Source organism: Poecilia mexicana, unplaced genomic scaffold, assembly GCF_051168715.1.
Source record: "Poecilia mexicana isolate PSO_F unplaced genomic scaffold, ASM5116871v1 scaffold_8, whole genome shotgun sequence".
Taxonomy (NCBI): domain Eukaryota; kingdom Metazoa; phylum Chordata; class Actinopteri; order Cyprinodontiformes; family Poeciliidae; genus Poecilia; species Poecilia mexicana.
The window spans coordinates 6,003,371-6,023,949 of record NW_028263377.1 but is presented as its reverse complement, the minus strand read 5'-3'; the positions used below and the strand labels follow the sequence as shown (position 1 = coordinate 6,023,949).

The 20,579-nt window shown below is 41.8% G+C and overlaps 1 protein-coding gene across 2 annotated transcripts; it reads right to left on the bottom strand.

Annotated features, from left to right (window-relative positions):
• Window positions 1-4,324: 4,324 nt before the first annotated feature.
• On the bottom strand, window positions 4,325-19,919 carry nfil3-2 (nuclear factor, interleukin 3 regulated, member 2). Of its 2 annotated transcripts, none has more exons than XM_014996485.2 (2): window positions 19,256-19,919; window positions 4,325-9,905 (listed from the first exon to the last, which is right to left on the bottom strand). In XM_014996485.2, exon 2 carries the CDS (start codon window positions 9,492-9,494, stop codon window positions 7,698-7,700), a length of 1,797 nt encoding a protein of 598 aa, XP_014851971.1. In that variant the 5' UTR covers window positions 9,495-9,905; window positions 19,256-19,919; the 3' UTR covers window positions 4,325-7,697. The 2 variants fall into 2 exon arrangements, with proteins under 2 accessions (XP_014851971.1, XP_014851972.1); XM_014996486.2 differs by lacking the exon at window positions 19,256-19,919 and adding an exon at window positions 17,504-19,238.
• Between the last annotated feature and the right edge of the window lie 660 nt (window positions 19,920-20,579).

Sequence of the window (20,579 nt, the reverse complement as noted above, 5' to 3'; positions counted from 1 at the left end):
GATGCGATAAATGCCCACCCCTAGCCGCTAGCTCATATATTTTCATTCTATATTCTAACAAACAAATTCTAATGAATTCAAGCACAGCCATCCTAACCAACCAACACGTTTCAGGATATGGTTTCCCGCCTGACACAGGACTGACCACCCGCCTGGCTTACTACGCCAACCTCCCGCATGCCCTCGGTCAGTGACCAGCCTTGTATCTCCCTCTGCAATCGCCCAGACGCTTTCCCTCACCGACGGCGCCGCATGTGAGCGGCAGCAGCAGCAGCAGGCGAGTCCACAAAGCCTGAATGAGGGACCCATTGAGAAAACTTTCAGAGGAAATTAAAAGGGTATTAAGTGAAACCGCTGCTGGGGGACATGAATAACGCATCTCAGAGCAATCAGTTTACTCAGTGGAGCTGTAACTTCAATCTTCGGGGCATGGGAGGGAAAATTAGCTCTGCTTCGCTATCTCACAGAAACACTTAGACTTCCAGGTAAAGTTGTTTTCACTTATTTAATTAAGCTGAACCCAAATGAGTCCCTTGGATTTCTCTGGTTGATTGACTGGGAATTGTGGGAGTTCTTTGTTTGGTGCAATTCATTTGAATATGAAAGAAAAAAAACAACCTGCAGATTACTGATCATAGCCGAATGAGTTAAAATGAGTAAAATTATCAATCTGTCTTCTAGTCATAAAGGAGCTGGTGCCTATTATCATATTGTTTATCATTTATTGTGACAAATTTCTTGTCTTTTTTTTTTTACGATAAATTCCAGTTAGTGACGTTTCAACCCCCCCAAAACTGTCGTTGGATTGTTATTTTTACTATTTTTATTTGCCGTTTTCTGAATGAGAGCATCAGTAAATATAAGTAGATGTGAAAATATGATTAACTGCAGTTACATCAGGCAGTGTAGTGATACAGATCACAGTTTTGTATGTTACAGTTGTGCTAAGAAAGGTATTACAAATTAAATCTTTTTCAAGAGCTGTGATTTGTGTCTGTGGGGATGTGACTGCTGTGTCACGCAGTTTCCTAAAAACTGAGTAATAAATGGTTTTCAGTACCACTCTGATCATTATCACAATAGTACCTGAAGATATTGTGACAAAAGTTTACGTCCACCATCTCTAGCAGTGGGATGCATCCTGCCAGGTCACCAAGGCAACACAGAGACCCAGGGGGTGATTTTAGAGAAACCAATTAACCCAACAGTCATGTTTCTGTGGCAGGAAGCTGGAGTACCCGGCGAGAACCCACCATGCAGACGGGGAAAACATGCCAACTCCATGCAAACGTCTTTCTAATCGTCTTACAATCCTCACAGAAATAATGCAGTAATACCGGTTCTCTGGGTTTGGCAGGGCCCGAGACAATGACTCGTACCGGTTCAGTCGTAGCAACAACAGCTAAAAGTGAGGCTCTCGGCTCAGATCTGTGCTCTTCAGGTCTGACTTTGTCTTTAGCTGTCAGTCTGAACGGCGTTCAGTCGCCTGCTCATGTACACAATGGTGCCAGAAAGGATTTCTGACAGAAAAATATATAATATACAACCACTGATGGGCTGCACCTGGCAAAACTGCTAACCCTCTTTCAGCTTTTTCTTAATATTTTGGTCTAACCTTCAATCCGACTTCAATGGGTTTTATTAGGATTTGATGAGAGAAATCAACACAAAGTTGTGCAGAATTGTGAAGTGGAAGAGAATTATACATAACTTTCTTTTTTGTAGAAGTATGGCACGCATTCAGGTGTAAACAGCCCCCTTTTACATTGATACAAAAAATCTAGCACTCTGCATTTTTTAAATACAATTTTATGCTTTCTTGTTTGCCATTTAACATAAAAGTCTTGTAAAATACATTAGAATCTTTGGTTTGGATTAGCAATGCGTCGATCCACTGTTTTCTCTTCTGATACTGATACCGATATCTGATGTTCAGATAACGATGCAATGCAGAAAAACATTGCTGAATTGATTTAAAATATGTCTGTAATTCAGACATAATTGAGCTGAATTACAAATTCACTAGATTTCTATGCACTAGTACAGCACACCTTCACAAGCTTGGTCAAATAAACTGCAGCAAACCTTCTTTCCAGAAAGTACAATTAGAGATTCTAAGTATAATATAAAATATAAAACATGATGTTACTCAGAGCACAAAACATAGAATTATGCTGAATAGACCTATCCTTATGGCATTTTTCAATATCGGGGCCGATACAGGTATGAGTATCGGGTCTGCGCATCTCTAGTGTCAAATGAAAATGTATGAAAAGCACTATGTAATTTAGAGCAATTAAACTCATTTTTCTGCTCATTTACTACTTATTTTGAAATCCTTCAGACATATTGATCCCACATGCATGACTTCAGAGGAGTAATTCCCCTGACTTCATGGGAAAGCACCTCGAAGCAGGACCAAACCGATTTGTTTTTCTCCCATCTTTGCTCCACCCCACATTTAATCACAAGTATAAAACTCTGCGGCTGTAACGAGGGGAGTTTATGCCTTGCTGCCTCTTCTATGCTGATGCAAGTGTGTGTGATTTAATGTGAGCGAGCTTGTCGAAGCAGAAGTAGGCCAGTGTTACATCAGACGAGCTTTCTGGAGAGTTTTCTGGCTCGTTTGAGCAAAGTGTGTCAGTATGTCGCCGCAGCGCTTCCCTCTCACTGCAGATGGGTGTCGGATAGCAGAAAGGGGAAAAGAAAAAGGTGCTCATGGGTACTGGTACATAAAGTGTGTTAAATGTCGACTCTCCTCCAAGAGTTAAATTTGAGCTGTTTTCTCTGAAACCTGCATTTCTGAGAAAAAGGCAAAAAACTGGCAAACCGCAAAGAAACTCGAGAAAGAAGCGATGTCCTTATGGGAACACTGTGAGTTTGGGAAACTATTTTAAAGAAAATCAGGACAAGTTACGAGAACATGGTATGCTTCTGATTAGAGATGCACTGATTACACCTTTTCTTGCCAATGCAGAGCCTGCCGATTCCAGCTTTTCCTCCCTGAGGACGAGAAAAGAGGAAAAATGTGTTCCTGCATTTTATCTTGTGGTTTCAGAAACGACGCACTAAAATGTTGTTTTAGATTATCTCGGTTTAACCTAACCTTTTTCCTAAGTTTTATTCCTCTCAAAGCGGTGCATCGGAGCGCAGGTTTTTGTCTGACGCATTTGTAGCCTGAAAATGCTGGGAATTCTTAACTTTGAAGCATTAAGTGGACAGACGGAGGAAGAAGTGTCAGTCTTGAGTCGAAGCCAATCCTGGGAAATTTGGATGATTCTAATCGATAGTTGTTTGATTCATGAATCTCAACTTCCATAACGGTTTTCAGTAAAGTGTTAAAATGACAGATTTGTCCAGACTCAGCTTTCCAATCTACTCAGTCTTTTAGAGTAAAATGCAAATATTTGCTATGAATTTAGGCCAGATACATATACCATTGGCAGGGTTTGCTATTGGCTGTCAGCAAAAATAATGGGAGATAGGACACAAGGAAAAAAACCAAAGGACTGAATGTATTGAGGTAGAAAACAAGAAAAGAAGGAAGAAAAACACAAGGACACAAGCAATGAAGGAAGGATGGAAGGAAGGAAGGCATGACACAAGGCAGGAATCAGAGAAGTAAAGGATGCAACACACAGGAAGGTAGCAACCACAGAAGAAAAGAAAGAAAAAAGGGACACAAGGGGTAAATGGTAGAAGAAAAGACAAGAAATTGGAATAGAACACAAGGAAGAAAGAAGATAAGCAAAGATGGGAAGAAAGGCTTGAAATAAGAACACAAGGGAAGAAGTATTTCCCTTGTGTTCCTTTTTTTGCATAAGGAAGAAAGAATAAAAGAAAAGGATAAAGTGCAATGGAGAGAAGGAGAAAGGATGGACAGAAGAGGGAAATACCGACAAAAGGAAGGATAGAAGGACACAAACTGGGGACGAGTTCTCCACCTTCATCTGCATGGGATCAGCTGCAGAACGTCTTCAATGTCGCTTAAGGCACTTTGGAAAAAGTCCATCTAGTTGTAGATGAATTTCAAGCTTGTGCTTGTTTTTATTTTATACATGAGAGTCTTGAAACAGCGTTTTCATCCACATTACGCAGACCCGGAGAAAACGGCGTTCGAATCCCATTGTTTTAGAGCACTAAGGAGCCGTGTGCAGATGTTTCCCATTTTCTTAATAACAGTGATTCATTTCCTGTCGCATGTCGGGGGTAAGAGATGATCCGTTAATTCTGGTAAAATGGTAATAGCTCATCGTCTCTTACTGCTTTAATTCACCAGTTTGATTACTTTGAGGCACAGACAAAAAGACTCAGAAAAAGGAAATTCATTGATATGTCGACAGGGCAACATCACTTTTTATTTTTCTTGAAACGCTCCCATCTTTCAACAATGAACATTAGTGTCTTTACATGGTAATGACCAGCCGGACCAACCACCACCCGTCTCTAAACACCACACCAAAGTAGCCGTGTTTTTTTTTTCCTTCTTCTTTTTTTTTTTTTTCATAAAAACCATCAGCAAAAAACCACAAACATTACCGTTTTAATACACACTTTAAAAGTGAGGGGGACGAAGAGGAATGAGGCAAACACATGTCATCACAGTCAGTAGGAGCAAAGACACGGCATAGAGGATAACAGAACGTCACCTGGACTAGAAAACAGGATACAAAACCCAATGAAACAAACGTTACAGTGTTTGTGAAAGCTTTACATTTATACACAAGCACCAAAAAAATATAACAAAAATAGAAAAAAAAAAAGAGAAGCCAAACATGGTACATAGACATTAAACTAGAATCCAGTGAAGGCATTTTGTCACAATCCAGTTGCAGAACTACCATGAAAGTTGGGGGATTTACAACCCCTTGAAATGCATAATAGAGGCAGGAAACGAGGAGGGAGCCCTCTTTTTAGTTAAAGCTCAAGAAATTTAGTCCAGTTTAATTGTAAGCTGAATTTTTCTTTGGGATTAAGTTATTTAGCCTAATTTTAAAAGGGGCAGAATTATGTGTTTTCCAGTCACATAGTATCATCTTATAGCATAAACAAGTAACTTTGTTACTTGCAGTTGTTAAAAAAACATGCTATACATATCAAATATGACTTAAAAGAAATTCAACTTTGTAACTTAACGCCTTAAAATTGGGCCTCTGGCCCTTTAAAAACCCATGCTCTTTCTGAAGCGCCGCCTTCATGTAGTAGCTGCGCCTCGAAGGCGGGGCTTGGTCCACCCAGGCATTTTTGCACAGCTTAAATGGTTGCCACGGGAGATTAAAGGATTTCTCAAATCAAGGCAACGCTCCAGGGATGTTTTTAGCGAGGGAATAATTCAATATGATGCAAAATTCAAAAAAAGTCAATTTAATATTGTACTTTCCCCCTTAAGAAATAATTTTCAATGTGTGTCATGGGCCTTGATGGTCATATTTGGTCACATTACAGACCCATAGTCCATGACATAAAAAGTAAACAGTAGGTATTCAGGGTTTACGTTAAGTCTCAGTGCACTGCAGTGTTTTTACATGAATCTGTCTAAACTCCTCTTGCTTTTGTCTCCTTTGCCAGAATGTAACGTTCTACTTTTAAGCTATGATATGTATCTGAAGGGGTCTGTACACATTCTCCGTCTACGTTCCTGTGCTTTTCATTTTTTGTACAGTGAATGGCATGTTGACGGGCAAGGGAAATAAATACATTGGGCCAGTGAATAGTAACAACAAGATATGGTTGATAAAGCTCAAAGAAACTAAAAAGGCTTACAGCCTGCAGCCGGTGATTTCCACCAAATATTTAAAGGCTGGTTTAAAGGTTCATTAATCCAAACATTTTAATGAGGCCTTCGCCTCGGGGAGAAACAAATTCTCCTTTCAGTGCTGCTGGCTCTCCGCAACGGATGGCCATTTCTGTGTAAACACGACATTTACCAATGATTAATGCCAAAGCTCAACAATCAGAAGAGAAAGGTTTCATCTAAATGCATCCTGCTGCAACCAAAACCAACATGGCTGTACAGTAGGGGTGTAACAACACAGATGGCGCACAATAATAAGACACGCTTCCTCCTGTTATGAGAAAATTTCACATAAATGTACGAGTCTATATTCAGTATAGAATAATGCAGTCCAAGTTTGACTTGTCCACACATTCGGTTTCATACTTGTTTCATTCTGAGGTCATTGAAATGCTTCCTCTCAGGGTTTTTCAAATAAAATAAACATTTAAGAAATCTTAAAATGTGTTTTTTTAGAAACTTGCTAGTCAGTGTAGAATTATACATCTTAAATTTGATCAGTCTAACTCAATTTCATGACCCCCACAGGAGGCATGAAAGCAGATGCTAACTTTAGCTTTGTTAGCAGCGTGTCTGTTAGACGAGTCTGTCGTGTTTAAAAAGTGACTCCTGAAGAGACGCAAGATTTTTAGATTTTGAACTTGAGATGGTCAAGTGGAGCCCAAAGTTATTTTAAAAAACCCTCAAAAACAGCTCTTTGGGTAACAGTGGACAGATAGAAACATAAGCAGGTACCTGCTTTAGCGTCGTTAGCAGTTAGCTAGTCGCTGTATTCTTGCATCACTACAGAATCATTTCTATCTTGAATGTCATTGTAACTGTAACCAAAATGCTGTCAGACCAATGATTTAAAAGTTGTGGAGTCTTTTATGTAAACTTAAAACTTGTTAAGGAGCCTGAAAGCAGTCTTTATTAACAGATTCTGTCAATACAAAAAGCTAATCTGGAACTACTTCCTTTCATACTTCAAAATAAGAGTCTCAAACATGGAAGCTCTCAAACTGAAAGCACAAGTCTTCATGTCGGGGGTCATACTAATAGATTACAAACTTCACTAGACGCAGTCACATGATGTCAGCAAATGGTTAATCACTGCAATATCTCTGCTACAAGTTTTCATTACACCCCTACTGTGCGATAGTTGTGATTTGTCAGAGGACGGCCATTTTTAGATTTATCCCTCCTGTTTCATTTTTATTGGATGTGTATTCTTTTTTTTCTTCCTAAAATAGATGCTTAAAATAGATACATATATTCATTTATATCACATTTATGTACAAAAGAAGTGCTTCAAAAATAATTGTGACATGATCTCTTCTGAAATAATGCAGATGGTTCGTAGGGAAAGGGAAAGAGTGAGGGCTGAGTTAGTGAGACATGAAAACTAGTAGTTGTAGTGTTGGTGCTTCTTTGGTCGAGGGGATATCCCAGGTGTACATTTGCATCTGATTATAGTTAAGGCAGAGACCCATACATTTGTATGTTTATCTACAGCTGGATATGTATCAAATTCGTTGGAAATTGATTTTTTTTTCTTTCCGTTTACATTCCTTTTTTGTATAATATCAAAAGTGTGCTTTCGCCGGTGTATTCTACTGGATCCTGTTGAATGAGAAGAGTAGAAAAAAAACAGGGAGTTCCATTTCTCCTCACCCCATAAACAAACATGCTTCAGTAAGTGTGGAGAGGATGTAAGAAATGACAAATCTGTACAACATATACAAATATGATACACAGCCCACAATATGTCCGTTCTTTTCTTGAATCTGGGAGTTGGTGGGTAGTACAGCCCAGAATCATGTCCTCAGAGATTCAGAAGGGCATTTCATAGTAGGGCAAAGGCATGATGGCAGAATAGTCTTAGGGGAGAACTTTAAATCTTCAAGTTGTAAAGTGACGCCTCCTAATCTCGCCTCTTGTTCCGTCGCCCTCCGCTTTCCTTTTTATCACTCTCCTTCTTTGCACCCTCTCCTGACGCCCCCAGTTTGCAAGCTCCACTCGAGCTCTCTCGCTTAATGTTCTGCAACGGCGAGAGGGAAAGATAGGGGTGCTGAGGGAGGGGAGGTGGGGTAGCAGAGGGAGGAGTGGTTGGGGACTCCTGTCCGGAGCAGTTGCCGCCGCTGCTTCCGGTGCTCATGGCACGGTGTTTGAGTCTGAGTTTGTGGGGGAGCGCCGTTCCCCGAACCTCTCCTTGGGGATCCCATCCCTGCATCTGGGAGCAGCCTGGGTACTGGGGGAGAGGCGAACCGGATTGGAGGATCCCGGAAAGATGTTGGTTGTGGATGCTGCTCATGTCCGAACAGGACAAAGACAGGGATTCTTCATCGTCTGTTGACGCCTCTTTGTCAGAAGGATCGCCGTCACTTAATGACGTTGATTGGCTTTGAAGGTAGCCGTCGGCTCTGGGTCCACCCTCGTAGCTAAGCACTGGTGGCTCCTCATCTTGTGCACTGAGGTAGGAATGGTGTGGTTGTTGAAGATGGTGGTACAACTGGGTGTGCCTAACCCCTTCCACCTGTTCACTGAGGAGCTCTTTGGGTGATCCACCCTCCTGCTGTTGAGTAGGTTGACAGACTCTGTACACCTCTCTCTCTTTAGCCTCATTAAAGCTGTCTGACAGCTCATACTGAGGAGAGTCCAATGTCTTTCTCTCCAGCTGCTTTGTTACCTCAGCCAGAGTCTCAATGGAGGTCTCTGTGACGGGCTGCTGCAGTTGACTACTGCTGTGCTTTAAGGCTCCTTGCAGATCTACATCCAGGGGCCTGGTGACGACATCAACAGGATAGGAGGCACTGCTGGCGCCGTACAGGATGACACTTCTTTGGGCAGCAGGTGGGTGAGGGACAGTCTGGCAGGCAGTTTTGACGGCAGCGACTGTCACCTGATGGGGCTGCGATTGCTGCTGAAGGAGGTGCGGGTGGTGATGATACGCTGCATCCATCTCCTGATGTTGCTTAATCTGGTGGCTTGTGGACGCAGATGTCGGACCCCTGTGGATGTTGAACATAATCTGAGTTGTGGTGTCACTGGTGATGTCCATCTCCAGCCTGTCTCCCTCCTGTTTGATTTCAAACGGCATCGGTTCAGGGCTGTCCCTCGAGGAGCCATCGGACATATCGGAGAGGGAGCCACGCGGAGAGTACTTCACCAGCTGCCTGTGGCTGTCGCTGTGTCCCGACTGCTCTGTTTCTGAGGAGTCCGAGTTAATCATCACCTGAGAACCACTTGAGTAACCGCTGGAGTAGTACTGATTGGACGAGGAGGACGAGGAAGAGCCTCCGTTTCCGCCATCATTTGCCACGCTGATCTGTTGGCTCTTTTCAATGTACGAGGCTGTGCTGATGAGGCCAAAGCGCAGCTTTAGCTGGAGCAGCTCGGTCTTGAGCCTCACATTCTCATCATTCAGTGCGATGACACGGTTTTCCAAAACCATGTCATTGAGACGGCGCTTCTCCCGAGAGCGCTTGGCGGCCTCATTGTTCTTGCGCCTTTTCTCCCAGTAGGAGGCGTCCTTTTTCTCGTCAGAAATAAACTGACGCTTCCGTCTGCAGGTAACATTGGGCTTGGGTTTGATGAGACGCCCCAAGCGCGCCGGTGTCCCTTGAAGAGTCTCGTCGTAACCATTGAAGGTCTCGATGCTGTTGAGGTTGTTCCCTGAGGGTTTATTCAACGTTTTCAGAGTTGGACTCAAATTTTCCATTCTTGTAACTGATAGTAGCCACTTTGAAATAATGAGGTTGTAATGAAAACGCCTTGCCTCCTGGAGTAGGCAGCCTGTTTATCGTTTGGGACTCAAGTGTCCAAATAGCTCAAAAAGATGAAGAACAAGTGAAGTTTAATATTGGCAACCCTCATTTATCCACTTTCGGGATTCTCCTTTCAGCGTCCAAAAGAACAGAGGTGAATTAGATCAGTCTCCAATCTCGACTGCTATATGTTTTAACAGCAGTATGCTGAGCTGAAGACGAAGCGTCCTAGATCTCCACGCAGGCTGCAGGATGTAGGCTGTAGGCTGTTCTGTCTACCTCAGCATGTTAGCCTCTTGGGGAGCCTTGGTCTCAGTTTCCCTTCCTCGCTCTGTTCTCTCTGCAGCTGACTGCAAGATGAAAGGCTGCAGACATTCAAAGAAAGGAAAAAAAAGAAATGTTAATCCACATGGTACTGTCTGTGACATACATTTGTCTTAGTTGATCTTTTATAAGATTTTAAAAATTAGTTATTTTTTAACATCGTAGCATGCATGCAGATAAAAGATTTATGTCTAAAACCACGGAGCCATCGTCTCATGTTTTGGCATGTCTGGTCTTTGTCGCCTCTGTAACCCCTGGCAACCACTGAATGGTTGCTAGACCTTAGCGTCTGACCTTTTAGACCTGCTGTTGATGCGATCCGTCTGCAAACTGTGACCTTTGACCCGTTTCCTGGCATGTTGATGTTGGCTTTTGTGATGCAGTGGGGGACAGTGGGGGAAGAAGGATGCGCCTGTTTTCAAGGACTTGAAAATCTCATGTTTTCAAGGCTAGCTGGACGCTAAACCAAGAGGTGGTCATTATGCCTTGCTTACATGTTACAGCCAAGACAAGCACATGCTTAACTGGATTGCGCTCCACTGAAATTACATCAGTTGCAGACATGCTGAGAGCATGAAAACTGGATTGTGTAAGGATTAGCTCTTTTGTTTTGTCTGATGAATGTTCGAAAAAGATGGAGCAAAGGCTGAGTCAGCTGCAGATCTGTCGGAGTTAAAAAAAACAAAAAAAAACGCCCTTCATCATGGGTCTATTTTATTTTGTGTGGGTGAACTGCCATCTATGAGCACTCTTGAATCCCCAACCCCCCAATCCAATGTGCTCATCCATGAAGGAATGTGGCAGCATTCTTGGCCAAAACAAGTCAATGCCAAATCGATGTTACAGGGCACGCAGATAAGGCAGACAAAGGCATCTGCTAATGCAGGTCAAGGATAAAGAAGCCGAGACTCTAGTGAGAGATTTGGAGGTGTGGGGGAAGCTGGGAGGAGGGGCGCCGATAAATATAGGTCAAGAGCCCCTGGAAAGAAAAGAGGCGAAAGGTGGGACATGGCATGGGTTAGCATAAAGTGTGAAAATTGACTGACTACAAGGTACTGCCTGTATCTTAATCTGACCACCTGTGTCTATAAGACCTTAAAAACATCATAAAAGAGGCAGGTTGCTTTTTCTGTATTTCTGCCTATGACTTTCAAGCCTTGTTAGTCTTCTAGAGCAGTGTTGGGTGACCTACCACCTTTTTTTATAGCTGATGAACAAAAAAAGAATGACATTTTCAAGACAAATTCAGGAAAATTACAAAGTTCTGTATATAAAATTTTTGAAGAATAACTAATGACTTAGTGTTCATGGTTGCATCCTGCTCATGAGATAAAGCAAAATGATGCATTTTATTGGGTTCACCAGACTTGATGCCGATGAGAAACTTCAAAGTAGGAGCCAACTTTAGCATCGTTAGTGGCTAATGGCTAGCTAATCGCTGTATTCCTGCACTGCCTCTAAACTGTTTCGTATTTGTCTTTGACTACATCAGAGGTTTGTTCTACAAAGTATCCAAACTGTTGCTGCAAAAGTAATTTAAAAGAGTTAGGAGACGTAAGAGGTTTTGTCACCGATTGTTCACCATCACCCAGACTGCGTCAACACAATGGAGCGACTCAAGAACCTCAAAATAAGAGACTTCAACACTGATACAACAGGAAAAAAATTTCAAAGCACACATCTTCATATAATAGCCTCATATTTCTCTTTATGAGACAGACTTCCCTGATCCCACAAGATATCGCGAGATCTTGTGGGATAACATCTCTTTTCTATTAAGAATTCCTTAATTTTTCCTAAAACATTTTTGGTTCATGTTTTGTGTACTGACTGGAAAGTAAAGACAAGCAAGTACTTGCCTGGTATGATATACCGTACTCTCTACTCTGCCTTCGATCTACAGGTACATTCACAGTCTATAAAATTGTAGTTGTCATTACAGTATCAACGTGTGCAATAATGCAATGGCAACCGACCGCATTAATTCAATATTTGGTAGGTTTTATATTCAATAAGTGATCTGCATTCGTGATCTGGTTACATATAATATATTTAGCCAACAGTTTGTTTTTTTCCGCTGCCCTTGCTGCCCTCGTCTGACGTGATAAGTGTGAAATGATTAAGGTCAAAAAAACAGGTTGGGATGTGATGAGGTAAAGCCATGTGAGACAAAAAATGTGGGCTAGTTGTAACCGAGCTTATCATTGCAACGTCAAACAATAATGTCATATTTTCCGAATAGTGTGTGACTTTGCGTATGAGAAACACATTACGATTAAGTATTTGTTATGTACACACTACTTGGATTCACCTGCACATATCAGCGAAACTCACCTCACCTCGCCTGCTTTGTAACCGAGGAAGAAGCTGGAATTCTTACACAGAATTGTAAAAAATATCTATATGGAAATTAAGTTTATTGTCTTCCTAACCTTCGGAGTTGACCTAGATTGAGACAATTGTTTGCTTTTCAGGATACACAAAAAAAGGAAATAGTTCTTTTGTACTGCATGTAAATAAATACAAGATCCCTTTCTGCATTCAAATGTGTGGTTAGGCTGCAGAAAGGGACACTGTTACATCAAATGTGCCCTTTCACATATGCATAAGTATTTAGAGCATTGCTCATTTCTTCTCCCCCTCCCCAGATCCTGTTATGAAAAGATTCCCGTTTTAATTCTGGGAAAATAAAAAAAAAAAAAGCTTTGTTGAGTTTTTTTTTTTTTTTTTTTTTGAGTGTGCCACACAGTTCAAATGCAACATAGCTGGATCTTATTTGCGTCAACTCGTTGCCGGCCACCGCTGGAAGAAGCTTTCCCTGACTTAACCGTTTCAGGTCAACATCGCAAACGACTGACATGTGCCTCCGCGGCACGGGAGAGGAAGACGGAGCAGATAGAGGCGTTTTTAATTTGCGTGTCCCACTGACCCAGAAACTGGGAACGAGCCGCGCTCCGTAAACAAGAGCCTGGCTTTCTCTACCGTATTCTTTCGCTGGAATATAGGTCAGCCGACCGGCAGACAGAGAAAAGGGAGAAGTCCAAAAAAATAAAAAAAGAGAAGAGAAGAGAAGCAACAAAGAAGAAGGAAGTGTGGCAAATTAGAACGTTTTGTGAATATCGACAAATACGACAGCAAGTGGAGTGGAAACAAAGAAGCAGAAGAAACCGATAAGAGGGAGAGAGTTAAAACAAAGAGATTATGCTGGTTGCCTGGTAGGGGGAGAACCAGTAGCAGTTGCAACACTGTCGGTATTGCATCATTACAAGGAATTTGTCGCCCATAGCAACAAAAAAAATGGGGAAACGGAGGGCACAGCCAATCATATCAGACGCTCTTTTCTTTTCCCTGAAACCAGCAGCTTCACGTGCTCAGTTTTAGGTTTTAAGAAACGCAGGGCTGACTTACGTCATATGCTGCGCATGTTCCATATCTGTCCTCAGAAAGAGCAAAGACATGAATGACCTTAACAAGCTAACCGTTTTCTACCACCGCTTTCTTTATCGAATTGCATTTAATTGTGTAAATAAGTGTAAATCGACTACTCCTTCAATGACAGTACTTCTGCTGGACTTCTGCTAAATCCAGGAAAAACCCGCCCTAAAGAGTAGTTTTCCAGACCGAGTATGCAAATACAAGCACTGAGGCAGCAAACCTGCTTTGTGTCCCACTTATTTCCCTCATAAGCGTTCCCTTGACCTGGATTAGTCTTTCCGTTCGTCATAAATACTTCACGTGTCATTGCTCGGTTTCTGTGGCACTCTGGAAATGACGGCAGAGGAAAAGAATCCGGAGTTGAACTCCCTCACACAACCGCAGTGCCCACACCGCAAGGAGTCCAAATGGGGCAGTGAGCCTTGGAAACAGTGGTTCAAAAGCTCCAGCACGTGTTTCAGGGGGCTGTTTCAGGAATTGAGGACAGGTCCGACATTAAAGAAAAAAAAAAAAAAAAAAAAAAAAAAAAGAGGCTCCTTTAAACCGTGGGACCCCACACTCTGCTCACAGTAGGGCAAATTAAATATAGGGCAAGTGCTAGGTTGGAGATCATGGGCAAGGAAGGCTTGAAATCCAAGGCTAGTTGTTGATTTAGTTTTACAGAGGCAAAAAAAAAAAAATGTCAAGGAGATGATGAAAATGGGGGCGGGGTGGAGGTAAAGGTCTGGGCAGCAGACCAACAAGGCGAGGCAGAGTCCTTTCCACGAACACGAGCCGTATCATTTCTTTCTCAAAAAGGAAAAGAAAAAAAATAAAAGTAGTGTGACTCAGTCCATGTGGTGTACCAGTCACATGTGCTCTCCTGGCCTACTAAATGCTGTAATTTGCCTTTCTCTTGGCTCCAAACCACAGAACGATAACAAAGCCAGGCCCTCATCTTTCATCACAGTCCATGTGCCAGGAAACTCCAAAAAAGCCCACAGGCCAAAAAAGTAGGCCAGGATGAGAACCATACAGAGCTCCTAACTATAATGTCTTGTCCCGCAGTTTTGTTTAGCAAAGGTAGACACCCTCAGAACTTTAATTATAGACATAGCACAGATTTTTTTTACATGACGTTCTGTGACGCTATTTCCAGTAATAGAGTAGATGAAAGTTTGTAGAAAAGTGAAGAAATCTTGGAAGCAGTGGCAAGCTAACATCTAATCAGATGGCACACCATTTTAGCTAACTTTAACAATTCAACTTTAAGGGAATACAAAGCTACAGTATATTAGTAAATCTCAACTTTAACAAGAGTAAATTATTAGCTTTTCTCAGCTGAACAACATTGGTGTTAAGTTGGCAACTATGGACAACAAACTGTATGAATTTGCTTTATCACTTGCAATTCACTTGTCAGCCCATTCCGAGTTTGCCTTGGATGGAGTAAACTTGGATTTTGCATCATTTGCACAACTGCATTGATGAATGTACTTTTTCTGGTCTTGTAGTATTTTGAATATTCCCAATCAGGTGACTATGAGAAATGATATATGTTGGTCATCTAGGAGCACGACAATCTAACAGTCTTTTATGAAAGCTGTTTGATATCTGGCACATTTTCAAGTGTCACATTAGCTATAATCCGACATCTTACGACAGGTAAGGCAACTACTGCGGATCATGGCTCAACAAATATACGTAAAAGCTCCAAACTATCCCTTTTAATATTTTAATTCTCAAAATGTCTTCATGTAGTACAAATCCAGATTAGCTGGTGCCTCAGGCTAAAGCTAGCGGCCGGAGATCAAAGCGGACTTCAGTCGTCTTAAACTAACTCCGATTTCAAACATTTCAGAGTGGTTCATGAAAATGCTATTTAATGAACCTTGAAACCGTCTTCATGTTTTCCATTTGGTGGTTATTAAACAAAGAAGCCAAAGTTTACACAAGAACCTGAGAACGGAGGCGGTGTGCCGCTAATGACCGTCCCGTGTGAAACTCAACCTGCAAAGCATTACCAGTGAAGGTGTCCTGCCAAGCACTTGACATTTATCGACATTAACTTAATGGCTACTTAGGATCAGTAAGTCCATGTGAGTTTTAGCAAAAATAACACCAATCAACATTTAACTCGAACAAAGATGTTAAAAGTCAAGTTTGGTTAGCACTTCTTTAAGCTCATCGTGACATTTATAGATTTCTTTAGATGGACGCCTTTTCACGTTCTCTTTCTCAACCACTATTTCAAATTTAGACAGGAGGTGACATTCTAGTATATTAAAAAAGACATTATCAGTGGGCTATGTATAATATGAAAGTAAAGAGTTGTTAAAAAAATCTAAATGATTACAGCAGTTTAAGTAAATGCTGTTTTTTTTCTTCTTAAACTGCCGTACTCCTCAGTTGAAACGTTACTCCGAAAGAATAAACTTATGCCTTTATTTCTAGTATGAATAACTTCCCAATGCGAATATGACAGTCATTTAAAGTTTTTTTAATAAAGTAATCAAGTAAAGTGACAGGAAATTGTTTTACGGCACTAAAAATTCACTTTCACCTTGTTTCTACTGAGCGGTACGGCACAAGTCGGTGCGATTTGGTACGCTATTCAATTGTGGCTAGAAAGACGTTTCCACCGCCAGTTGGACTCTCACTGGGCAGTCAGGGTTGGATCCAAATATCCAAGTTGGCGACAACAAACGTGAGGAACTAGTTTGTCTTCCGCTTTGTTCCAAGCGCAGTGACGTTTTTCTGTCCCCCAATCAATGGGCTGTGTTATGTGACGCCACTAGCACCATGCTAACCATCTTACTACAACTGAAGGGGTCCAGGAGTGGTGCATTATGGGTTGGTTGTACCCGTTAACTGTTTACTATGGGTACCAAACCACACAGGCCCATGCATTATCGCTCAGTGGAAAAGAGGCATTTGGTTCTGATTAGCTGTGACCTTCGCTTTCAAGGCTATCTGGATTTATGTTAAAAGATAACGACAATATGATATTAGATTTCAACAGAACCCCCTCACCCCCTGCAAATATTCTGCTGTAACCTCTGAAATCACAAGTCTCTGTTGTTCCGTCCTACTTGAACTCAAGTTCCTAGATATCTCCTCACTGGAGTTGTTGTTGCTTTTAAATATATACTTTGTTATTAAAATTGCATGGGGCTGCACCTAGAAATGAATGTTATTTGTTCAGTTGCTGCTCCACTTTCCTGCTTCTGCATGACTGCCTCAGCTCTTTGTTATGGCTCAGGTTTATTTTGGTGGGGTTCTGATTCTGCCTTTCCAGTCAGCTGCGGTCGCGCGCCTTCCTCAGCTCCCGTCCCCTCCCGCGGGACCGATGTGACCTACATTCGTAGCTGGCACACAGAAACCCAACTCGCACGCCGACCAATTGGCAGCGGCCAGGTCCGCAGCAAAAAGAAGCGCGGCGCTGCGTATAGCCGCAGACTACGGGGTTTCCGCAGATTGCATAATCTGCTCCATTCTCTGATGTATTTACATTATTTAATTCATTTATTATGCAACCCCCTCCCTCTACCTATGTCTTCCTACAGCCACGGTGCGTGTAAAAGTCATGGTTCTGTCACTTCCACAACAAATTCTGCAACGACACAGCTCAACTATATCATATTAATTCACACCAAACTATGTTATCAATTTCGTTTTTGACTCGGCTTGACCAATGGCATTCCTGAAAAGCTGTAATAATACCCACGTGCGGCTTACTATAAAGCCTGCGCAGAGGTCCTATATCGGAGGTGTGTTCCCAGCTATCAGGTTTATTCCTATAAAACGTCTTTAGCGCCTGCGACTCGTGACGCAACAGATCAGCAGCCTTTTAAAGGGCTGGTTGTTGTGGGTGCAAGTTCGGCATGCGTTCAGACGAGAAGGCACAAATAAATAATATATATATTTTTAAAAAATGCATAAATAAATCTCGCAGAGCCAGCAACACCTTGTGAACAATATGTCACCCCGCACGCCTCCTTTGTTGCACTGTCTGACAAATCGTGTCCATGCATATTTAATCGGATCCTCTGTCATGCGAGGCGATTCCAACTGTGCCGTGAAATTCATCTACGACCTCCAAAAAAACAAAAAACAAAAACAAAAAAAACAACAAACACGCTCTCCTACAACATCCATTTGAACACATTTAAAGTAGAAACCCATCTCCCCCGTTTTGTTTTTTGTTTTTTTTAGAGACCCGCACCTCCTCTGACCCCAACATTTGATCCAGATGTTCTCGAACCCACGCAGGACCTCACCCTTCTTCATCCGCAGCGTGGGGGCTGTCCGCGCGTGGCTTCCATGAGTCCAAGTGTAAGTTGTAAACAAGAAAAGGAGGGAAAAAAGGAAGAAAGAAAGAAAGAAAAAAGACACATCCAAGCTCCAGATGTGTTGAAATGTTTAACGGCACAGTCGCGGCGCACGCTGCAACCTTCAGGGCTCCAAAGGGTTAAAGGCACCCGCTGTAACCTTTTACAAAGAGCTGCTACACGTGACGGGGAGAAGTGTGTCCTCTCAGCCTGCATAGGATTTTTTTTTCCACCCCGCTCCCTCCCCACCCTCTCTCCCCGCCTGTCCACATGAGCTAGCCTACTAACCTAAAACAAAGCTGGTGGACATGCAGAACAAGTCGAGGCTCAGAGCCTCTGTGGCAGGAAGGATTCTATTTATGAGGCTGATAAATTATTCATAGGGCAGAAATAGCTGCTTGTACGAACTACTACTGGTAAAGCCAAGAAAAGTTCTGTGCACAATAAAAACACATTATTATTATTTTGTTGTAGTGTAACTTCAATTTGCTACTGAAGTTACTCCAAATCAACAAACTTAATTACCAAAACATTCATGTTAAATTTAATGGATAGTTATGGTCTAGTTAACCTTTATTTTATACTGGCTTTATTGTAAGACACCCAAGTTAACAACTTAAGTGTCTAATTAGTTTATCATTATTTACCGAATTTGAGAGAGGATTTTTGACAAGAGCACTAATGTCTTCCTCTAGCAAGTTGAGATTCCTACACTCTACAAATTAATTTGGAATATTAAATTTTAGCCATTAAAATTCACATTATAACCAAGCATATGTGTTGTACATATAATGTTTAATAGCTATTAAATTCTAATATTATCTATTTTATTTTGGCAACATATTTTACCCAAATATTTGTTGAAATCTCCCTGAAGAATGTTGGCGATTGTCACTGTCCTGTTGAGTCTCAATCATAGGGCTGATATATTCATACCAAATGTTCTTACCGAGTGAATATGAACTGTCACCGCTACTGTGGTGGAAAAAGTTTGGATATTGGAGCAAGAATTTTGAGTTTGTATCCAACTTCGGCTAGTTTTCCAACAAAGCTAATACTAAAGTAAAATTTGCTACTAGCTAATTTGCTAGAATAGGCAAACATTTTTTATTACTATTTCAGCATTGCTTTAATTAATTTTTATTATTATATTTTAGTTTATTTTAAACTAATGAGTATATTTTTTAATGTTATTATTTAACACAGTTAGCCTACTTAGAAATCGGACGGAAATGTACCTCGTTTTTAAGTAAGCTGTTAAACCGCCATGCAAAATTGGATCGTTTGCATTCATTAAATGCTACCAGCTTGCTTTATCAGTGTAGCGTACTTCCACATGGTTTTTACTGTGACCATATGGGCAACGAAGTAAACAGACTTTATGTTACAACTTAACAGCGTATCTAAATTCGGGTTCTGGAGCCCCCCACATCCCAACCCCCTGACCTCGGGGTACGACACCTCCGCGGCTGCCCCCACATGCAGCCCCGGCGGAGGCTGACAGAGCTGGAAGCAGCCTCGCCTTGACATTGAGTCAGGCGCGCCCAGGTGGCACCAAAACAAACCCCCACACCGGAGGCAAACAGAGCGGAGACGAACCTGCACACCGGGTACTTGGTAACGGCATATGTCCAGTGATGTCTTACCTTTAAAATGCGTTTTTATTTAAAAAAAAAAAAAAATCAAAGAATCCACGCGGTTCTCTTGTCCAACAACGCGCCTTTCCCCGACCGGGTCTCCGGTGTTCTGCGTCTCTCTCAAAACTCGCTCACGCTTCCAAAAACAGCAGCGCTCTCCTGCCGTGTTACCGGCGGTAGATGTGCGACCACAGTGCCTTGTTTTGGTGCGCTCCTCCCGTCATGATCGCTTCGCTTCCTCCCGCCCTCCCTTTCTTTATTTTGCCTCTCTTTATTTCCTCCTTTCGCTCTCTCCTTTTCGCTGTCGAGTCTCTAATGTATGTTAGTAGGTCAGTTGTTGCATAACAGGAGGCTTTGGGTGCCTAGTCACGTTTTTTGTTTCTCTCTTGGCTCTGCCTCCCTCCCCTTTCCTCTTTCGCCTTCAAATCCTGTTACAGGAGAGGGAGCTGCAGGGAGCGGGGAGGGGCGGGGACTGGGCCGGAGAGGGCCGGGTCAGGCTCCGAGCCAGCCTCAGTCAGATCAAGGTCTGTGGAAAAAAAGCGACACAGAGTAGAAACGCAAACACAGAAACAAGGCACTGAAAAAAAACAAAACAAAACAAAACAAAAAAACAGAAGTTATTTTTGGAGCCACGCTGTTTCATGGACATTAGATTTTAATGCCTCATTGTAACCATGTAACTACAGAAAGACAGATGCATTCACAATCATTGTGAATGTCATCTTAAAATCTTGAACTCTTAAATTAGAAGAGCAGGTGGAATTTAAAATTGCTCAAATTAAGTTTAAGGCATCTAATAAACTGCTGCTGGAGTTCAGGCAGAGCATGTTTTCTGAAAGAGAAGAGGGATTTAACTTGAGGGGTTACTCAAATTTAAGGATTCGTAGTTTATGGACAACAAAAAAGAGCTTTAGTGTTTCAATTCATGGGGTAAAATTATGGAACAGGTTAAATGAGGAGTTAAAACAAAGTCAAAATTTAATCCAATTTAAAAGGAAATATAAGGAGGTCATTTTCACAAGCTATAGAAACAGGGGTGAGAGACAGCACTAATGTGAATATGTAAATTGAGGCTAACGCATATGAGTATGTGGGTATGGATGTATATACTTAGCCATATGTTACCCCAGATAAAATAGAAAATGAATTAACCTTTTTATTTTATTTTTGATTTGATTTATTAATGAGGGTCCATCTGAAATATTGTGTGAATTTATGGAGTCGGAGTTCATACGTTTTTTACTTCTTCCTGCTCCTTTTCGAACATGTCAAGATTACTGTGGTACAAAAATAGGTGTCCTGATAGTACACCAAACCATCCAGTCGTTGCTTG